This window comes from Hypomesus transpacificus, chromosome 14, assembly GCF_021917145.1.
Source record: "Hypomesus transpacificus isolate Combined female chromosome 14, fHypTra1, whole genome shotgun sequence".
Taxonomy (NCBI): Eukaryota; Metazoa; Chordata; class Actinopteri; order Osmeriformes; family Osmeridae; genus Hypomesus; species Hypomesus transpacificus.
The window spans coordinates 2,486,728-2,507,355 of NC_061073.1; the positions used below are offsets into that span (position 1 = coordinate 2,486,728).

At 40.7% G+C, this 20,628-nt stretch overlaps 2 protein-coding genes and 5 non-coding genes across 8 annotated transcripts; 4 read left to right on the plus strand and 3 right to left on the minus strand.

Annotated features, from left to right (window-relative positions):
- Positions 1-664: 664 nt before the first annotated feature.
- arpin (actin related protein 2/3 complex inhibitor) lies at positions 665-2,834 on the minus strand. The gene is made up of 6 exons (XM_047033905.1): positions 2,624-2,834; positions 2,002-2,077; positions 1,758-1,890; positions 1,457-1,663; positions 1,212-1,378; positions 665-1,072 (listed from the first exon to the last, which is right to left on the minus strand). The coding sequence occupies exons 1-6, from the start codon at positions 2,713-2,715 to the stop codon at positions 1,064-1,066; spliced, it is 684 nt and encodes a 227-aa protein (XP_046889861.1). The 5' UTR covers positions 2,716-2,834; the 3' UTR covers positions 665-1,063.
- A 1,528-nt stretch (positions 2,835-4,362) lies between these two features.
- On the minus strand, positions 4,363-10,106 carry LOC124476830. Of its 2 annotated transcripts, XM_047034216.1 has the most exons (7): positions 9,759-10,106; positions 9,521-9,657; positions 9,310-9,403; positions 8,828-9,151; positions 8,369-8,537; positions 8,134-8,256; positions 4,363-7,218 (listed from the first exon to the last, which is right to left on the minus strand). In XM_047034216.1, the coding sequence occupies exon 7, from the start codon at positions 6,897-6,899 to the stop codon at positions 4,866-4,868; it is 2,034 nt and encodes a 677-aa protein (XP_046890172.1). In that variant the 5' UTR covers positions 6,900-7,218; positions 8,134-8,256; positions 8,369-8,537; positions 8,828-9,151; positions 9,310-9,403; positions 9,521-9,657; positions 9,759-10,106; the 3' UTR covers positions 4,363-4,865. The 2 variants fall into 2 exon arrangements, with proteins under 2 accessions (XP_046890172.1, XP_046890173.1); XM_047034217.1 differs by lacking the exons at positions 8,828-9,151; positions 9,310-9,403; positions 9,521-9,657; positions 9,759-10,106 and having other exon boundaries at positions 8,369-8,595.
- Positions 10,107-12,809: 2,703 nt separating this feature from the next.
- LOC124477333 lies at positions 12,810-12,996 on the plus strand. The gene has a single exon (XR_006957113.1). It is a non-coding gene; the product is annotated as a U2 spliceosomal RNA (small nuclear RNA).
- Positions 12,997-13,845: 849 nt separating this feature from the next.
- Positions 13,846-13,928, plus strand: trnal-cag. Its single transcript has one exon. It is a non-coding gene; the product is annotated as a tRNA-Leu (tRNA).
- A 510-nt stretch (positions 13,929-14,438) lies between these two features.
- trnal-cag lies at positions 14,439-14,521 on the plus strand. The gene has a single exon. It is a non-coding gene; the product is annotated as a tRNA-Leu (tRNA).
- Positions 14,522-14,970: 449 nt separating this feature from the next.
- On the minus strand, positions 14,971-15,041 carry trnag-gcc. The gene has a single exon. It is a non-coding gene; the product is annotated as a tRNA-Gly (tRNA).
- Positions 15,042-20,078: 5,037 nt separating this feature from the next.
- Positions 20,079-20,161, plus strand: trnal-cag. Its single transcript has one exon. It is a non-coding gene; the product is annotated as a tRNA-Leu (tRNA).
- The last annotated feature ends 467 nt before the right edge of the window (positions 20,162-20,628 follow it).

Consider the following 20,628-nt stretch of genomic DNA (forward strand, 5'->3'; position numbering starts at 1 on the left):
TCGAAAAACGTTGAATGCAAACTCTGCCAACAACGGTTTATTTTTCAAAGTTTGACGTCGAATATTATGTAGCCTACCACCTGAAAAACGTAAATTGGCCTAGCCCTACTTCGCTCATGCTAACGCGCTGGGTTGAAAAATGAATATGCCTATTATAAGAATCACATCCAAATCGATTGACATTATCTTCTCCGGCCAAGACAACAAAATCTTTCTCTGTTGCACCGTTCCCCTCTCAGCTTCTACGTAATTTCGCATGCTGCAAGTTTTCAGGATGAGCGCGCTCCGATGATTTGCATGTTAAACAAACAATATTTTTTATTTGTAGTACATTGTAACACATACTAAATACCATCGGCATTCGGTTACAATAGGACTGGTGATACAAGTATTATTATTAGTAGTAGGCTATTAGCAGCTAAATCTGCAATGTCCAGCAGCCATTGAGTCAGATCGGGAAAATGTTTGTACGTTTTTCTTTTGTGAAAAAAAAAAAGCGTTTCAAATATTGATTAATCGATTTTCAGAAGGTTTAGTCGAGTCTTGGTCGACCAAAGAAAATCTTAATCGGGAACAGCCCTATTAGATAGCGTCCTATTTAGCTATTCATTTCTATAATTATTTATCTAACTAGATGGCAACAATGACTGGACAAAATAACTTATTTAAGGGTATTTAAGTCATACTCATTTATTTTACTTCCGACAAGCATTCTACTGGCTTTGTTTGTACGGTGCTGTACATGGTCAATTAATACAAAAAGTGATTTACATTGACAAAATATGACCAAAAGAATTATCTAGGTATTGAAAATAAACATGCTGTGTGTATGATGTCCAAACTTGACTTGTACATTGTGTCAGAATATTGCATTTTGTTTATGTTTTTGTAATAAAGAAGATCCAAATGTTTGATCGAGTTTGTCAGATTTCAGCAATACGTGAGACATACTACACTGTGAGGAACGCACACACACACACACACACACACACACAATAATGAGATATTCAGGAGAAGGCCCCGAAGATATGATAATCTTGTATAATAACTTTCCCTCCTTTCGTTAATCGTCCTGGAGAAAACAAACACAGCAGCACATTAAGTATCATACTAACTGAAATTATTCAAACCCCATTTCCTGTGTGGTTCACATGGTTTTATGTTTATAGAATATTTGTGTGTGTTAATGCTCTCATGTTCAGGCCTCTTACCCATTCATCTTCTTCGGCTCCTGCACCTTCTCCTCCTACTGGCTGCTGCTCACTTCCTGTTTCTGCCCGATTGGACAGAATCTTGTTGGTCCATGACGCTCCCGCTTTTTCATCTCCAGCGAAGTTACACTTGGTGACGGTGCCTCCATCCACTTTGGCAAGGGAGTCTAAAAAGAAAACAGTCTAACAGCTGATTTATATTTCCTTTCAGCAGAATTAGCATTCTTCAGGGATGCCAAACTCACAGATGAATGGTCCGTCTCCACTGGTCTTCAGCCTGACATCCTGGCCCACCTCCAGCTCTGTTTTTTCCATATCAGCCTCGGGGTACCAGAAGGCAAATGTGCCAGACGGACGGTGCTTCTCTGTCAACCCCAGCAGGTCGTCTTGCTTCAGCAGGCATGCCAACTGCTCCTCACTTAAACGATCCGTCTCCCCCTTAGCCTCCACTTCTGATAAAACCAACCAACTCACCCAAATCAGTCCACCCTGAGTTTACAGTCTGGAACTTCCACAGGTATTCAAGGATAGCACTGGTCTACTTACTGAAGGAGGACATAAGATAGCCTGTGTTGACTTTCCTCGTGTCGCTAAAATTTGGCTCCACCTCTGACCCGCAGGCATCATACCGTCTTTGATGGATGCGACTGGGCTTGATGTACACGACATAGAAACGCACCTGCCAAGATGATAAAATGTTACATTTTTATCAAACTCATTGCAAAACAAAAAAAGGTTTAATGGTGCATGATGTTCTGCGCTACTGAAGCTGTTCTTCAGATGTCGCCACCTTCAGGTTGTTGACATCAGTGATGGAATGTCTTGACACGTCCAGCAACTTTCCCTCCAACAACACTCCAGGGCCTCTGAATGGGACAACAATAAATAAGGATTAGTTTGTTATCGGGCATGTTTTGTTTGGTGTCAGGGATACTGTTAGAAGAGTGAAGTGACAAGGATCAGGATGCGCCGAAAAGATGTACATGCGCAGCTATCATGTAGCTTGTGATTATGGCTGCACCCATAGGCGCCAATACCATAGGTGCTCCGGAGTTCGAGCACCCACGGAAAAGACTGAGGACCCAAGTGTGCCAGACTGCCAGTAGGCTACATTCATTTACATTTTTAAAAACGTTGCAATTAAAAAACTTGTTTTAAGGGCGGGCGCGCGTGAGCACCCACGGAGGAAAACATAATTCGGCGCTTATGGCTGCACCCATTCCGAAGTTGACTCCTAAACTTTTTTCAAATGTTCATGAACGAGTCATTGACCAGATGCATCGCTAGAAGGAATGATGGAAGACCTGTCCGTACGACACAGCTTCTGTCATAGTGTAAAAGTTACAATCCAAGCCGTTAAGTTAACTAACGACGAAGCTAACTAGCCCACAAACTTCAAACACAAAACGTACCGTTGATATTTCGCAGGAGACCATTCACTACTTATCTTTTCATTGTGCACAGGTTTATTTAATAAAGGCGTATTGTGGAGAATTCGGCTCATTGCATTCCGTAGGCGTAAACTCTTCAACAAAAACAAATCAGACCGAATTCTCTCTCCACCAGCAGTGACTTCCTGCTTCTTTTCCAGAAGTTAAATGACGTGTTTCGAAGATGGTCTGCAGCAGGGTTAATATAATTTAATGATGTATGGAAGAATACAAACACTTATAGTTTCGCTTTAATCATTCAATTTCATTATTACACTGCAGTGGCGCAGACAGAAAAAAAAATGAGGGGGAACAAAAACAACAGGTTAGGACGTCTTTTGAGGGATGGAGGTATGCACATTATGTCGTATTAGTTGCACGAAAGGACATGTAGCCTGCATTGTGGTTACGCCAAAAAACTCCTCTCTGTCGCCGCAAAGTGAACACAACCTCTAATCTGTCAAAGCATCTTCAACAGAAACATGCTAACTCAAGACTAGTAGCTAAAAATCCCCGGACCCTGAGTGACACTGACGCCGATAAAAGGTTGCCGTTGCCATTGTTGCCATCACCAGCCAAGCAGCCACGACTTGACTTTCAAAAGCAAGTTACCAAAGCAGAGATAAACAGACTAGTAGCAGCATACATAGTCAAGGAAATGTTGCCATTTGAAGTTTTAAGCATTATTTTATTTTGAGACATGTTGCTTACTGCCAGTACTGTATCCTTGTTATGCTTGTCAACTTTTAGGTTGATGTTCATAACTTTTAGACTCCTGACTTTTAATTTAAAAATATATTTTCCAATATGCCTGCAGAAAAGTTACAAACAAAACTGCTGCGTCATTGAGAAACAGCTGTATGACAACACTGTTCAAAGGTTCTAAGTAAAATGTGCAACATTTTTCTTCTAAAAAATCTATTTTGTTAGCAACCCCTTGGTGGAAGCACGAGGAGGCAGAGGGTTCTCACTGATGTCTTTATTAGCTATTGCCGTTCGACATTGATTTCTTTGTAGTGGTATGTATCAACATACATCGTACACGAAGACTTCTAGACACCGTAAAACTATACAAAGAATACACAAATACAACAATGTAAATACACACATAGCACAAAGGAAATCATGTCTCGAACATGTGCTACTATTACGAACATGTGGTCATGTCTCGAACAAGTGCTACAATTACATTCAATTACACGTAGGCTAAGGAGGTAAAATATTGCAAGAAATAAGACAAGTTTGACACGTACAAATTACCTCGCTTATGGAGCTAGAAAGCTGACAAAAGTATCTGAATTTGAATATGAAAAATCTGAAATATTTGTGTGTCGAATTTCATAAAACTGAAATATTTTGCTGTTGAATATATAATATCTGAATTATTTGTACACAAATACGTACGCAATATGTACGCAAATTCGAAAGTGTTAAATAAACACTCGCAGTGCTAAAATTAACACTTTTTCGGGGTTTATATAGGCCCACACTAAATAGAGTTAAACCAACACTTTAAATAGTGTTTTTTAACACTTGCTTAGTGTAAAAACAACACTGTAAGTGTTTACCATTAACACCATTAGTGTTTCACCCCCCTCATTTAAACCAAGTGAGTGTTGAAATTACACTAGGTGTGTTTATATCCCAACACCAAGAGATTTATTTCAACACTTATAGTGCTCATACATCCCTGATTAAGGTAATTAAGTGTAATTGGTATTTTGCCTAAAAATACATGTGTGCAATGTGCATTCAATTAAATAAGTCAAAACACTGTTTGAAATTTTATTTTCAACAACAGTTGAAACAATTACACCAAATACACAAAGGAAGGTATAATATACTCCCCATCATCTGACCCATATGTACATTGCAGATCAAAAGTCCTGTAGAACTTCAAGCTGTTGGCTTTTACAAGTTCACCCAACTCACAGTATCTCTCTACTTTAAATGCATGATGATGTTCTGAAAAATGTTCTGTGAAAAGTTTGTCGACAATAAAATACACAGTGCTGTCAATGAAGAGTATTTTTTGAATCTGACTGAAAACAGGAATTTAATTCTCAATTTCATTGCATACAATGAGGTCTGGTCTATATTCTGTCCCATCTAGTTTAACCCAGCTCATGGAAAGCATGCTTGTTTGTGTTGGATTATGTTGCATTCCTGCCAACTTGTCACCATCTTCAACATCATTCCAACAAAATGTTTTCATTGGTCCACACTAAACTTGACTGAATGGTGTCGTTTCCCAAAGATAGCCAATTGACATCTGATTACTTTTTGCCAGAGATTTGGTGATGTTTTTGAAATTCTTTAGTGTATTTTTAAAAACTTTATGCTTAGCCTCGAACCTCATGCTCCACATGTGGACTAACGGTCCAATTTTGCGAATACAGGCTGGATAATGCACCATAAAATGGTGTTTGGGCAGCAACTTTTTTTGTGGATACAACTCTTTAAATAACTCATGGTGCTCAATTGTTAAATGCTTCAGGAGGACAGTCATGCCTTTAGAAAAACAAGGGGAAAACACCAGATTTAGAATTTGAAGTAAGAGAAGGAGCAAATGCCAATTTTTATCACCTATCCCTACGATATCACCAAACAGCAACGGAATGTTTCTGACAAGACAGAGTGACTGAATAGAATTGAGCCCTATGCTATTTCCACTGTGCTCTAGATTAACCTTTGTGGGACGATTGTTTCTCTCCAAATATCCATAATCATACGAATATATTCTGGAGAGCAATTCACTGCGTGTAACAAAATGTTCCGAAAGATACTCAAACAGTAGTTTCATTTCAAATTGTACAACTCCTTCTAGGAGATCATGCATCACATCTAGAGAGTAGTTGTGGCACACATGAAAATACTGGAGACTATTGAGTGTCGAGGTTCTTTTGAGGCCATGTGTTGACTTGAGTTGAGGGTCAGATTCTAACTCGCTGCAGTGCTGTTCATAAATTGAACGAGCACGCAAAATAACTTTAACATCATCCTCACTGTAAACCAACTGGATATCAGCCTTTTCAGTTAAACATAGACGACAGGAGTAATGTCCACTAAATGATTCTGTGAACCCAAGTATTGAGTGCATCCCCAAGTTGTCTCCAATTACTTGGCATATTGTGCCATAAACTCTACTCGTTGATATGGGTAGTTCAATTCCATCTGTCTCTAGGATCTTTATGTCACAAATCAACGGTTCCAGGATGGGGTCAAATCCATACTTTTTTACATCTTGCGCATGAAATAAAGCAATCAAATGGATATTCATCAGTCTTGAATTAAATTTGGGAGGTAGATTTCGAAGCACAAAATAAAGAGCACCAACCTTGTGTACTCCACGTTTTGAACCAAGAGGGTTTGCGGTTTCAAAGTCATCGTAGTACACCTGAATTTGTAAAGCACTGGGATGTTTAGAGAATAATGGATGACTCTGGAAGTAACTTCCATCACAAAAGTCCTCAAAATGTGATTTCTGCCTTCCTGTTAATTCTGTCAGCAGAGTACATACATTTACATTTCGACACATACATTTTAAAGTTTCCAAAATTGGGACATACACATATGTATCTTTTACTGGGACCTGATCATAAAATCCAGTTTTTTTGTTTCTCCTCATATCGTATCTCATGCCAAGCACAATTTCAACTGGTTCCACAACACCCCATTTGTCATTGAAATAATTAGTTATTTTTGTTTTGGTGTTAAACATGGAAAAGGGACTCTCAAAATGAGCTAAACTTTCTTTGACAGCTGATCTGACAGGGTTATTAGGAGGAATGACAGAAATCACATCTTGACGAGTTTGGGTTTGCATTTCTGTAGTGAGGTCCTCAAGGTCTGAAACAACTGATGATACTAAGCTATTGGCTACTCCACTGCACTGTAATTTGGCTACAATTGAGGCACATATATCTGCCGTCTCTCTCCTGGAAAAGCTTTCATTCTCAGTGAGAGCAACTTGGGGATCACTTTCTCCAACAAACAAAGAACCTGGCTGATTATTATAAACATTTTGAGATGACTGTTCACCTGATGACAAATCAAAAGCAGGACTGCCATCAACAGCATGAAAACGTTTTAAATGCTTTCGAAACCCAGAATATGAGCAAAACTGTCGACTACAGCCACTCTGCGCACACAACAACTTAAACTTAAGCGAAGGATAGAAACTGTGTGCGACTCTTAAATGAGCTATCAATGAGTGGCTGTTTGCATGCAAACTTTTACAGAGGAAACACTTTAACATTTAAACTAATTTAAAAGCTTTGCACGCAGTTCCCTTACTCTGGGAGACTCACTTGAAAGACCAACGTCTATGTTGTAAACTGTGGTCTGCAGGAAGGTAAAGAAGTTGACCAGTGCTTCCTCGTAGGACAAGTTGAAGACATAGTGAACTTGAAAAGTTCATCAAAGGCACTTAAGGAGCTGCTTCCAGAGCAAGGGATAAGGCGCTTGTCCACAACAACATAAAAGTGGTCGATCCTGCCCTTGATCCTTCCTGATCCCAGTAGAAATGGCTGGTGGCCCTCCCTCCCACTGAGATGGCCTTCAATACTGTTGCAGGACTGAAAAAAATAGATTAAACAAAACAGGAAAAAAACGAATTACAATGTGAAATGATACATGCATTAAACCTGCAACTGTTAACTTCCTCACATTCAAATGAACTAAAATATAATTAATCAATAAAATATATGACACACCTTAACCCATTATGTGCCTGACAAACCCAGTTGCTTTGTGTATTAAAATGAAAGGATAACCATTAAAGGAACCCCCCCACCACTAGAATTTTTTGCTGATTCACCCTCAGCCAAACCAAGCTATGTGACTGACTTGCTTCATTAGAACAAAGAGTTGTACATGGAAATTCGAGAGCTGTAGGTCAATATAATGCAAGCAATCAGTTAGAAATTCTAAAAGGTACATTTAAACAGTCACATGCCAGCAATTTTCAATCCTGGTCGTAACCCACGGCTCTGCACATGTTGAATGTCTCACATATTCAACTAACCTGTTTCAGATCTTCGGCTCATTAGGTAAGACCTACATGAACTAGACCGAAGGGTTAGTTCACTCAAATGAAAATGATGTCATTTACACACAGTTTGTTTCAAACCTGTATACATTTCTTTGTACTGCTGAACACAAAGGAAGATATTTTGAAGAGAGTTTGTAAACAGGCCACTTTGGGCAGCCATTGACTTCCACAATAGGAAAAGAAAAGTAGAATGACAGTCACTGGCTGCCTAAAGCAGATAGTTTACAAACATTCTTCAACATATGTGTTCAGCAGTAGAAAAATGTATACAGGTTTGGAACAACCTGAGGGTGACATTTTTGGGTGAGCCATCCTATCCTTATGCGTGTCAGGTCAGAGGGAAAATGTGCAGAGGCTTCAGTCCCAAGGACAATTAATGAAAACCACTGCATTTTAGGGTTTATAACCCAAATCTTTGCAACAGCATTGTGAGTTTTACCTTACGAAAATTCACAAGTCTGTCAAACAGCCTCTGTTGGACTGATCTTGGTCTTCTTCCTCCCTGGAGGAGGAGGCAGGAGATGCAACAGCAGCAGGACAGATGACATGTCACTGTCCCAATCTGAATGAGTAGATGGGGGGGATGAATAAATGAATAAAAAAGACTTAGTGCTCACAAAAGCAAGAAACCAAAGCAAATATTAAATTATAACATCCTCACAAATGATGCCAACCATTTTCCGATCCTTGTCCACCAGCTGCATTGAGAAGACACCGAATTTCTGCCATTGAAGTAAGAGACTTGGCTTCATTGATGATCTTTTGCTTGAATGCAGTCTCCCACCTCTTAAGAAACTTGTTGGATGTTTCAGCATTGAACAGCAGACCAAAGTCCTGATTTATCTGATGACAAAGCATATTAACAAGATTTCTAAGAGGTTACTTGGGACTTTTTTTAATCCTTTACCACCAAAATGGATAGTGTGCATGTTGATAGACTTTAAAAGAATTCAAGTAAAAACACATTCATGATTTCTCAGTCTATCACTATGTCTGAAAGGCATGTACGAGCCAGAGTGATAAATATATGAACAAATGACTCAAAGTAGCAATTATGTTAGAGTAACCAAAAGCAGGCATAACTAAAATACACTTAAACAATCTTTGAAAAGTGTAATAAAAGTTTTCTTTACCAATCCTTTTACATCCAAATATCTTGGGAACACATCAAGGACGTCAGCTGATCGGTCAGGATTATGGACAAGTTCTTGTCGATGCTTAAAAGTTTCCTTCATCTTCTGCATTACTTCAGTTTCATCAGCTGTGTGGACAAGGAAAGAAATTGCCTCTCTGCATGCATCTCCTTCAAGTTGTTGGACATCATCTATCCTCCTTCGTCGACTTGGTCCTCCACTTTCAGTCATCTCTAAGCGAACACGTTTTGGGTTTTTCCTCGACAACGTTTTAAGGCGCCAGGAGATGAACCCTGTTCCCTTTTCCGGATCGTAGAAATGCTCCTGTCAAAAAAGACAAGAGAACAATGTAAAATGTGAACAAATTGTCATTATGTTGCATAACATTTATAATAGAAACTTCTATTACATGCCACAAAAAAGGAGCATATAACACACACAGTAGATTATGTCTCAAGTACATCAATACAAACGATTCTTACATAGCCCTTTGCTGAAAATGGGTCTTTCAGGCTAGGAAAGAGAGAAATAATGCCCAAAGCATAAGTTTCCCGCTATTTGCGGGTGGGGATCCTCCTGCAATGTAAAAATGTTTTTTAATTATATATATATATATATAGTTAATGGTCAACAGTCTTGTTTTCTACATCGACAGCTGTGTGTTTTTATTGCATCTGTGCTTTAAAGTCTTACCCATGAATTTCTGTCATGTGACTGACAACAATATTAACAAGCTGACGTCTGGTGCTGTGCTTTAAAGTTTTTGCTGTCTGGTATTCTTCAAGCACTTCCTCACCACCTGATTTTTTTTCCAGTGCATCTTGGACAGTCTGATTAAACATAGCCCACAATACAGAGGAACACATGAAGACTAATGAAATGGTGAAATTATAGGGAAAAGTTAACCATAAGGAAAAACATGCATACGTACCCGTTTTGCCTTTTCAGCGTCTATGCTGCCCTTTGCCGTTTGATTTTCCACTGCACTCTGGGTCTCGTCATGGTCAGTTGAAGAGAGTGAAAGTGTGTCAGTGCATGTGCTGGGGGTTGAGGTTCTTGTAGGTGAAAACTCTTGACAGAAAAAAGCAAAACATAATTTTAATGTTTTCTCTAAAGGCATTAAATCCAAAAACAAAAATCAGAATGTTCTGAAGCAATCATTTTCCATCACAAATAAAAATGAAAGGGTTAGTTCAACAAAAAATTCTCTCTTTTTTTTCCTTTGTGTCAGCATGCAAAATAACAATCTAACAACACATTAACAAGTCGTTGTCCAGTAATGTCGCTACTTGTATTTTTCTACCCTCGGCAGACGCAAAATAACAAAGCGTTCTGGAACTCAGATCCACATTAAGTCTAGTCTAACGACTTGTTTTTGGTAGTTTCGCTTTATTGGGGAATCATTTAATAACTATTTTACAACACATGTTACAAATGTGACCACATGTTTCTTAAGTTCAATCCATTGATGTCCGACGAGGCAAGGAAAATACAAGGAATGAAATGCAGGCTAAACATGGGACCGACACAGCACAGCATTACAAGAGATCCACAAACCTTCTCTCTTCCCAACCCCCCAGGACGCTCAAGTTTGACCTAATTAACATTTCTCAGGTAGGCTATGCGCAGGTCTACACAAGTGGCTCTGTCTTTTGCAAGTGGCATCGGCAGGATGTTTCGTCGGCCTCGTCTGAAGTATAGGCCCTCACAAACGGAAGGATAGGTGGAAAAGTAGTTTAAACGGATTTGGTAAATTTCACGCCTTGTTGCAGGATGCCTTGTTTGAGCTCTGGGATCATTGCTCCGGTGAGGCAAGACGTTATCTTTTTTTCGCATGCAACCCTTCAAACTGAGTAGGCATGTTTTGGCCTAATGGTAAGCCAACTTCTGTTGCAAGTCGTATAAACCTACACCTTTTATTCAAATCTGCCAAATTGATTAGCCTCGAAGTTTTGGTTAGGCTACTTTAGCTTGCCTTGTGGCAAATCACATCCAAAAATTACATTTGAAGTCAAACCGATGTTCTGTGAATTGTCTGTGAAAGGAAATAGGCCTACACACTTTCATGGTATCTGTTTCGGGTTTGTCCGTCTATGTCCTAGAAAGGCTACAGGAAGGCTTAACTTAATTTGTTCATCCACCTGGCAGTTCAGTTCTATGGCCAGAGTGTCACGCCCACAGCCGTGCCCCCCCTCCCCCCGTTTCAGTTTTTTGCCCTGCCCTATAGTGTTTCCCTGTCATTGTGTCCACCTGTGTGTCGTTTGGTTCGTGTATTTAGGTTCCTGTTTTGTGTCCAGTTTTTCTCTTGTCCTTACTGCTACTACCCATGTCCCTGTGAGTACCCTAGCTGTTTTCCCGTTTTTGGAAACCTTTGTTTTCAACATGTCTCTCATCTCTCGTGCACTTGGGTCCTACCCCACCTCACACCCTGACACAGAGGAGAGGCACGCATGTCCCCCTTTCATTTTGTATTGATTGCAAGTGGCACCGATTGTGAGGTTATTGTTGTCTAGGCCAAGGTTAGGCCACGCAGCCATCGCTGCTGTTTTTTATTTCATTCATTTACTTTATCACCAAATGCGTGACAAAGTATGTGGTTAACGTGTGTTAATGTTTACGGTCATGTCAGCTACAGTCAGGACATTCGATTTTATTGTTTGAGTTTTGCTGAAGTTGTCAGACACTTGCTGTTAACGTCGTCGTGGCATGTGTTCCAGGCCTAGTAATAGCAGGCCTATAGCCCTATTACCGAACAACTCGATGCGCAATATGTTACGGCGAATGTATCCCTGCATTGGCTTAAAGAAGACACATTGAGTGAGGTAGTTGGCATGTAGCGTTAGGAAGGCCACTATTTTTTGCCACTAATGGAACCCCAAACACGTCTGTCCCAACTGATGGCCAAAATGCATATCCTTAACAGCATGACGGACAGGTCTTCTATGCTGTGGCTGCTGCTGTTCTATGACGCCCTGCAGATGGCAGGGTTTTGTCGTAGCCAGAGTCCGCTGTTTGCATGGCTGTTGTTTGTTCTTCCGTGAACTATCATAACAGTCTTCATCCGAAAATACGAAATGTTTCACATAATGTACATGTTATTGGCTGGTTGTTTCTCGGAAGAGTAGCCTAACTGTGATTGTTTTCGATTATTTAATCTTTAATTTCCAATTGGAGGGCCGTGTATCACGTGACAGCTTCACCATGTTTTCACGTTTGTTTTCTAAGTGTACACGTTGACTAAAGCGAATTTCCTTTGCTAATGATATTTTTTTTGTACTCCGTTTAGTGTTTAGTTTGTTTACGGAGTATGTAGCTCATTAGTGCAATCGTGGAGCCCTATACTAATATGACGGTCCTGGAAATCAGTCGGGTCCCTCGTGGGGCGCATCGTTATCGCTTCTCGGCCTTTTGGCTAAGACCTTGTGAGTGTCTGTCCTTGATTGGACAGACATTGGCCCTCCCCCGTCGATACCGGATCGCCGGTACTGGGATCCGGTGACGGGGGCGGGTCGGAGCGGTCGCCTGCCTGGGGGCTTCGGCCCCGACGCCAGGCGGGGACTTGTCCCCACCCTTTTGGGCGTCTTGGCGCCCAGCGTTGCTGGTAACCCAGAGGTGGGCCAGGCCACCAAGGGGATCGACAGTTGGACGGACTGATGGCCGGAAGACTGAGGAACAGGAAATCCTCGCCGAAGGGCAGCCTGGGAGCAGTGGAAAAGGGATGGAGCCTTCCCAGGGGCCGTCGCGACCGAGGGCCAGTCGCTCGACTACAACTGGCGAGGACGACCGGGAGGAGAGGGAGAAGGAGCCATCGGGGCGAAAGCCTGGATTGGCCCCGTCAAATTTGGACTTCCACTTGTAACCCCCTAGGGGGTAATTGAAATGTGCGCCCCCTTGTGGGGCTTTTGTCCTGTACCCTTGTGGGGAATTGTATATGTGATGTATAGATGATATTGTTGATTGTCTTTTATGATTAATGATTATTTTTTCTTTTTTTTTTTGAAGAAAAAAAAAAAAAATCTGTTCTTATCAGTTTAATATCTGATACGTCCCCTACCCGGGGACCATATATTAAATTGATTTTTGGAGCAGGGAGATGGAATAGGGGCTTGCTCCGTCCACTCCACGCATCGACCTGGTATTGCAGTACCTCCAGGAACGGTGCACTTCCCCTCCTGGGGAAAATGTAACGTCTAAAGTAAATCATCACGTAGAGCAATGGGTAAACAAATGTCAGTGTGTAAATCACGCTTAGTACCACGTACATCACACAAGGTGCGATGCCAAACTATCTCTGATTTGCTCACACTACAAACCTAGAGCCATAGAGAGAAATTGCTCATATATTTGGAGCTTATAATATATATTAAAGAAACTTGGGTTCACAAGTGCCTTGACCAATATTCAATTGCCTTTTGTGGTATTTATAATTGTTCGTTTTTTTACCCACTCTCCCCCCAGCAAACTGTGTGGTTTCGACCTTCTGAGAGCGATTGGCCATTCCTTTGTCTGTGACGTCAACGGCTTCAGCTTTGTAAATAACTCCGTGAAGTACTATGACGACTGTGCCAAGGTTTTGGGGTAGGAGAAGCCATGAGCTAATGCACTGTACTTTATATTTGTTTTGTAGATTACCATTATTACAAGATTTACCTATGCTCAATTGACTCATATATATTGGGTTTCTAATATATATTAAAGAAACTTGGGTTAATCAAAGATCATCATTTATTAGCTAAGTAACAAGCAAACTCGGTCAACATGTACATCCAGAGATGTGGTTGTGCAATGATTGGAGGTACTTCTTCCGAACACCAGAGGGCATCAGCGACTATCTTTTTTTAACCTATGATCTGTAGGCCTACAATCTTGACGACACAGCAGCATCTTATTTTATTATTCCCCAAAGAACAAAACAACCTAAAACAAGCCGTTATACTTACATGTAAATTTGAATTACTGGAGATTCTTTAGAATCGACTAATAGTCGATTATTAATCTTGTGTTTTTGTCGTAAACATGTCAGGATGGCCGAGCGGTCTAAGGCGCTGCGTTCAGGTCGCAGTCTCCCCTGGAGGCGTGGGTTCGAATCCCACTTCTGACAAGATCTTTTGTTCAGATTATGGAATTAATTTAAGGCTACATAAAGACCAGTGCCTCCTTAGTAATGTGTCTGTAGTAAGATATAAAATAGCACACAATGTGAATTCAATGGTATATTTCCCTCCACCCAGGAGGCCAGAGCTTCAATACATTTCCTCCTACTTATGTAGCTAGTTGTGTGTGTTCCGGCTATCTAGTTAAAGGTGACACCTAACATAGTTTGGCAGTTGATTTCAGTATACAGCTGAAACTGCTGGTGCCCACATACACAATTTGCAATTTCTCTAGAAATTGTACCCTCTCTTATTTTAATTATTACTACAGTTATAATCGTGTATTTTGAGTGATAGTCTCAAAATATGTGTTACAGAGTCTCATACATTGGCCGGGAATGGAACCAAGATATCATACATTGCAATAATTGATAAACTAATGCTAGTACCCATTAGGTATGTCCAATGTTGTGGTATGTTTTGTATTAGGAGATCCCTTTAAAACTAGTATTTAACAAGTCAGGATGGCCGAGCGGTCTAAGGCGCTGCGTTCAGGTCGCAGTCTCCCCTGGAGGCGTGGGTTCAAATCCCACTTCTGACAATATTTTTATGTTCAAATTATTGAATTAATTGAAGGCTACTTTAAGGTCGGTGTCTCCATAGTAATGTCTTTAGTTGTAAGATATAAAACAAAACACAATGTGAATTCAGTGGTAGAATTCCCACCACCGAGGAGGCCAGGGCTCCAATACAAATCAATGCTACTTCTTTTGAGCCCTTTAGGAGCCCAATTTTAAGAAACCTAATAGACATAATCTTACAAACTCCATAAGTACCTTTCATTTTCTTTATGTAGCTAGTTGTGTGTGTTCCGGCTATCTAGTAAAAGTTGGCAATTTATAGTTTGGCAGTTGATGTCAGTATACAGCTGGAGACTGCTGGGATGTTTCCCTAGAAATGGTACCCTCTCTTATTTCAATTGTTACGACAGCTATCGAGTGGGGTTTTGTATATTTTGAGTGTTACGAAACTATTTTAAAAAGTTTATCATGCATTGGCCGGGAATCGAACCCGGGCCTCCCGCGTGGCAAGCGAGAATTCTACCACTGAACCACCAATGCTTAGACTGGCTATGAAATTCACCCTGGAGACTTGAGCCGGGGCACAGCTTCGGCAGCCGACGACTGTTAACATAAAACTTTCTTAAACGTTACGTTACCCATTCTTTCTCAATGGTAGTCCTAAACCCCTACGGATGTAATATTTTGACGGCCTCTCGTAGGTTTTTGGGCGCTGTTCCGATTTTACAATAGATTCCCTTAGAAAAAGAGAGGCAACTGTCTGTGAGTGAGTTTACCTGTATGGCTGCATCCGGGAGCCTCCCGTGTCACTCTGAACTACCTCACTCTGAATGTTCTCAAAACTAAAGAGTTGGTCTTAGACCCAAGATCAGTAGGGGATCATAGCCCTGTCATTATACATGACTCACCCATTGAGCAGGTCAGCTTTTATAAATATCTAGGGGTTCACTTAGATGACACTTTTAGTTGGCATGTGCATGTTGACATCTTGTGTTCCCGTCTACAGCAGAGACTGTATTTCCTACGCAGACTGAGGGTATATGGGGTGAACAAAAGAATTATGGTTTTATTTTACCAGGCAGTGCTGGAGAGTTTAATCAGATATGGGATGTCATCCTGGTATGGCAACCTCACTGCAAAACTGAAAACTAAACTCGCTCGTCTGGTGCACACGGCCATGAAGGTCATTGGAAAAAGCAGCTACCAGACCTTGCAGTCTATTTACGAACAATCTGTTCTTAGTCAAGCCCAGAGAATAGCAAGGGACCCTTCTCACATTCTCCATCCAGAGTATGACCTCCTACCCTCAGGGAGGCGATATAGAGTCCCTTGCTGCAAACTCAACCGTTTTAAGAACTCATTTGTTCCAACTTCCATAAAACTTCTCAATGCTGCTTGAGGCTGTAATCCATGTAATAATTTTTATAGTGCTTTTATTACGGTGGTCTTTTAGCATGTATTTTTATGAGGTGTATGTATGTGTTATGTTATGGGATATGTGCAATAATGTTATGTAACTGTTGATAATGTTTGGCTGAGGATGTATTGTTTGTTGTCTGTGACTGTCAAGGCATTTATGATGAAGCACCACAGAGACCAAGACAAATTTCCCTGAGCGGGACAATAAAGTTCATCGTATCGTATCGTATCATGCCTTCTCGTCTCATGCCAGCCCGCCTGGTGCCGTCCCTGAGCTTCTACTTTTCAAAGTAAAAGCTAGCGTCTGGTCCGCTATGTCTCCTTCCTACTGTGTTTTGGGTGTTTTGTTATATATAGAATATTTAAAAAAAAGTAGTCTTGGAAAGAGTGTAACATGTTTATTTTTTTATTCTTTTGTGTGCAGATCCTCGTTATTCCTCCTCAGGAATCAATGCATACAGCATCCAGATGGGAATTTGAAGTGATGTCTCTGACAGCTTTATCGTTGTGTTGTCTGTAAAAGTGCTTCTTGATATTTTATATTTTGAACTGCACATTTTGAGGACAAAATACATTTGTCAACTTTGCACGGCGCACTCTGCAGGGAGGGTTTTCCAGGTTAGGACTGAATAGCAAAAAGGATTCTGGCGGTGGGTGTTAGGGGCTTTTTGCTGGGTCTCTTTGTCCTTGCATTTCACTATCATGTACCTGAGAAACAGAGACACACACACGTTTAATATGCATATGTGAAAAACACAGAAAACATTCACGAACTCATATCAATGTTAAATAACCTCCTAAAGTGACTTTTTCGTGTCATGAGACCTTTTTCAATTGATTGCAACAAACGTGCTCACGAATGTACCCATGACTTCATCTGGAAAATTCGCGATTTCATATTTTTGACCCTCTGAACTTACCGTTGGACAGCCTGGGCATGCGACGGGAGGGCAAGAGACGGGAGGGCAAGAGACGGGAGGCTCCAAGCTGCAGCATGGGCGTAGGTTTAGGGGGGGACGCTAGGTCTATAGTCCCCACCAATATTTTAAGATGAGAAAATAGTCCCCACCAATATTTTAGTGAAATCTTTTGTGCTGCAATTTGGATCGAAAAAGATATTTTGCACAATATATTTGCAAAACTCATACGTATTATTGTTCGTTGCCCAGAAAAGTTAAAAATACATTTTCAAGTTAACCAAAGCGCCCTCGAGCCTGCAAGACAAGATGGTGTCATTTATTTGGCTGAAGTGGCAGAGTCAGAAACACTTCGTGAATCTTGACTTGCAGAAAGAGAGCTGTCACTAGTCTGACACTGTAAACTACTAAATACGCCAGTAAATAATAAAGCGTCATATTAGTATTTCGTTTGGTCTCAGCATTGATATTTTTGACCCTTTTGTCATTTGTAGATAGGAAAAATGTCACCCCAAAAGAAGAGATGTATGTATCAGAAGTTGTTTCACCACCCAGAGAGTAAGTAGCTATCAAGAAGGTCGTTGTTAGTTTGCTAGTAGGAAAACTACCCCACACAGTGCAAACCTGCTAGCCTTACATTGCCATCTATTCTACGATGGAAACATGTTTTTAAAGTTGTAGTTGTAGTAGAGCATGTAACTTTTGCTTGTATTAAATCTATCCCTAGCGTCTGCAATCTTTTGACCAGTGTGTTAGCAGCAGCTGGTCTTGTTGAAGCCAGAAAGATAAAGCTAACCTACCCACATAATGGGACCGTGCTCGTTTAGCCTAGTACCAAGCAGGCTAGCAACTAAAAAGTGATATTAACTGGTACCCACATAATGGGCCCGTGCTAGTTTAGCCTAGTACCAGCAGGCTAGCAACTCAAAAGTGATATTAACTGGTAAAGGACATTGAGAGCAACCAAACCCAGGAAAAGTATGGAGTTAGATTAGTTTCATAATTCAAACAAACAAATGTAACACGATTCAAACAAACGTAACACGATTCAAACAAACAAACGTAACACGATTCAAACAAACCTAACACGGTTCAAACAAACCTAACACGATTGACAAATGTTTTTCATGATTCACAAATGTAACGCGAATGACAAATAAATGACCCCCATTACATTTGTTTGCAACCTGACAAACACAAGTTACAAATCGGAGAACACGAGTTACAAATTGTAAAACACGAGTTACAAATCCCTGCCTTCGTTGGTGTGGATTCTTGGAACTTTCCTGACGCACTTAGATTCACAAATGCATTTTTAAGTATATTCTCTGCAGCCTATCAGGCTCTTCCAATTTCAGCCAATCACATTAACGTGTCTATGTGGACTTCAACAACCTGCCATAATAATGCACATTGTCTCCTTCAGATCACGAGCAATGTCGTCTAGTAGCATGTAGGTGAAATATTGCTTATTAATCTTATTAATCCGATGATCATACGTGATTGAATATTCTTGAGAATGGCAGGATCCATGTTTAGTCATTTTCAGTATTTCCGAGGCCAGGGGTGTCCAATCCTAGTCCTCGAGGTCCACCTGCATGTTTTACATGTTTCCCTGCTCCAGCACACCTGAATCAAATGAATGGTCATTACCCGGCTTCCACAGAGCTTGATAACGACCCATTCATTTGAAACAGGTGTGCTGGAGCAGGGAAACATCTAAAACATGCAGGACAGTGGCCCTCGAGGACCAGGATTGTAGGCCATCACAGAGCCCGTCTACCCATATTAGACGTTCTCTGGTTAACGTTTAGCAGGCTAACTGTGATTGGCAAACATTTTAGACATCTGATAGGCTGCAGAGGATATTTTTTTAGAAAAAATGCATTTTTGAATCTAAGCTCGTCAGAAAAGTTACAAAAATCCACACCAAAGAATGCAGGGATTTGTAACTCGTGTTCTCCGATTTGTAACTTGTGTTTGTCAGGTTGCAAACAAATGTAATAGGGTCATTTATTTGTGAATCGCGTTACATTTGTGAATCACAAAATACTTTTGTGAATCGCGTTACATTTATTTGTGAATCATGAAATACATTTGTGAATCGTGTTACGTTTGTTTGTTTGAATCGTGTTATGTTTGTTTGAATCGTGTTACGTTTGTTTGGACCGTGTTAAGTTTGTTTGAATCGTGTTACGTTTGTTTGTTTGAATTATGAAACTAATCTAACTCCATAGAAAAGTCCCTACCAAAGCTGAGACCAAACCTACGCCCTTGGGCTGCAGCCATACCCAACTCAATAAATCCAACACCAAACCCAGGCCTCCTGCATAGCAGAATTCTACCACTGAACCACAAATCCTTAGATGCCTAAATACTCTGAGGCATTGACAGGGTATATTGTCACCACTTAGGCCACGTTTACACATAGCAGGGTATTTACAGAAACGAATATTTCTGCCCCTCCGTTTTCAAAAATAACGTCGTACACACATACGTTTTCAAAAATGTTTCTGTTTACATGAACCCGCATATACGCCCCCGAGCGCCATCATAAATATGCCAAACCTGTAGGCGGCAGTGTAATGTGAAGGATAAAGCCATGCAAACCAATCAGAATTTTCAGTATCAACAACTACGAATAACACGACCGACTTCCTTTACCTTTCAGGTGCGAAGTTCATTTGTTTGAATGATTCACAAATGCGATGCACAAATGTATTTCGTGATTCAGAAATGTAACGCAATTCACAAATAAATGACCCCATTATGTTTGTTGTGTTCGACTTCATGCACAAGCAGCAGTGCCGACAGCCGGCTGCGTTGAAGCCGAGAGAGCCATTGGCTGCTTCAAGTCAGCCGTGCTGCAGGCGGCTGCATGAAGTCGAACGCACCTATTACTATAAACAGGACGCTCACATGACGTGATGCTTTTTAGTCCCATACTGTGGGGTTTGAAAACCTATAACTCCGTTTAAGCTAGTGCACACGCAAACACAAAAACGGAGTTTTCAGAAATCTCCACTTTGGCCGGAGTTTTTAGAAATGCTCGTTTTCAAAAAAACCTCCGACACGAAAACCTCCGTTTTCGTGTAAATCGCATGAAAATATATGCGTGTTTCTTCCGTTTAATCGGGGCCTTAGTCAACAAGCTTATCTTTTAGACAAGATACAAGTGTGAAATCATCAATTGAGCCATATATATGGAATTAATACAACATTTTGACAAAGTCATGTACCAGTCAGGATGGCCGAGCGGTCTAAGGCGCTGCGTTCAGGTCGCAGTCTCCCCTGGAGGCGTGGGTTCAAATCCCACTTCTGACAGTAATTTTTACTTCCTTCTTTCCCTCACCCCTCCCCCTCACCCTTGCTCCTCCTTTCCAACAACTACTGCTCCTCCGTACTGCTCCTCCAGCTATCTTTCTTCTTCTCACTGTTTGAGTCCACCAGGGTACTACTAACAAGGATCTAAGCATTGAAGGATAATTGGTAGAATTCTCACCTACCTTGCGGGACCTATTACGGATAGATGTAACGGAGAAAACAAGATTTTACATGTCTGTTCTTGGTCATGCTGGAGACCAGGGTTCAATTCCTCGAAAGCTGAATCATTTTTAAGCCCTGGTATGTTTTGTACTATGTTTTTCTGTGTTCTGTATTGATACCAATAAATCCAAGACTCATGCTGAAATCTGAACTTTTTTTTATAGTGTATTAAGTTTCAAGATCAAAAGCAAAAAACTATTTACACAAAAGCAAAACACTAATGACACACCCTTTCGCTATTTCCA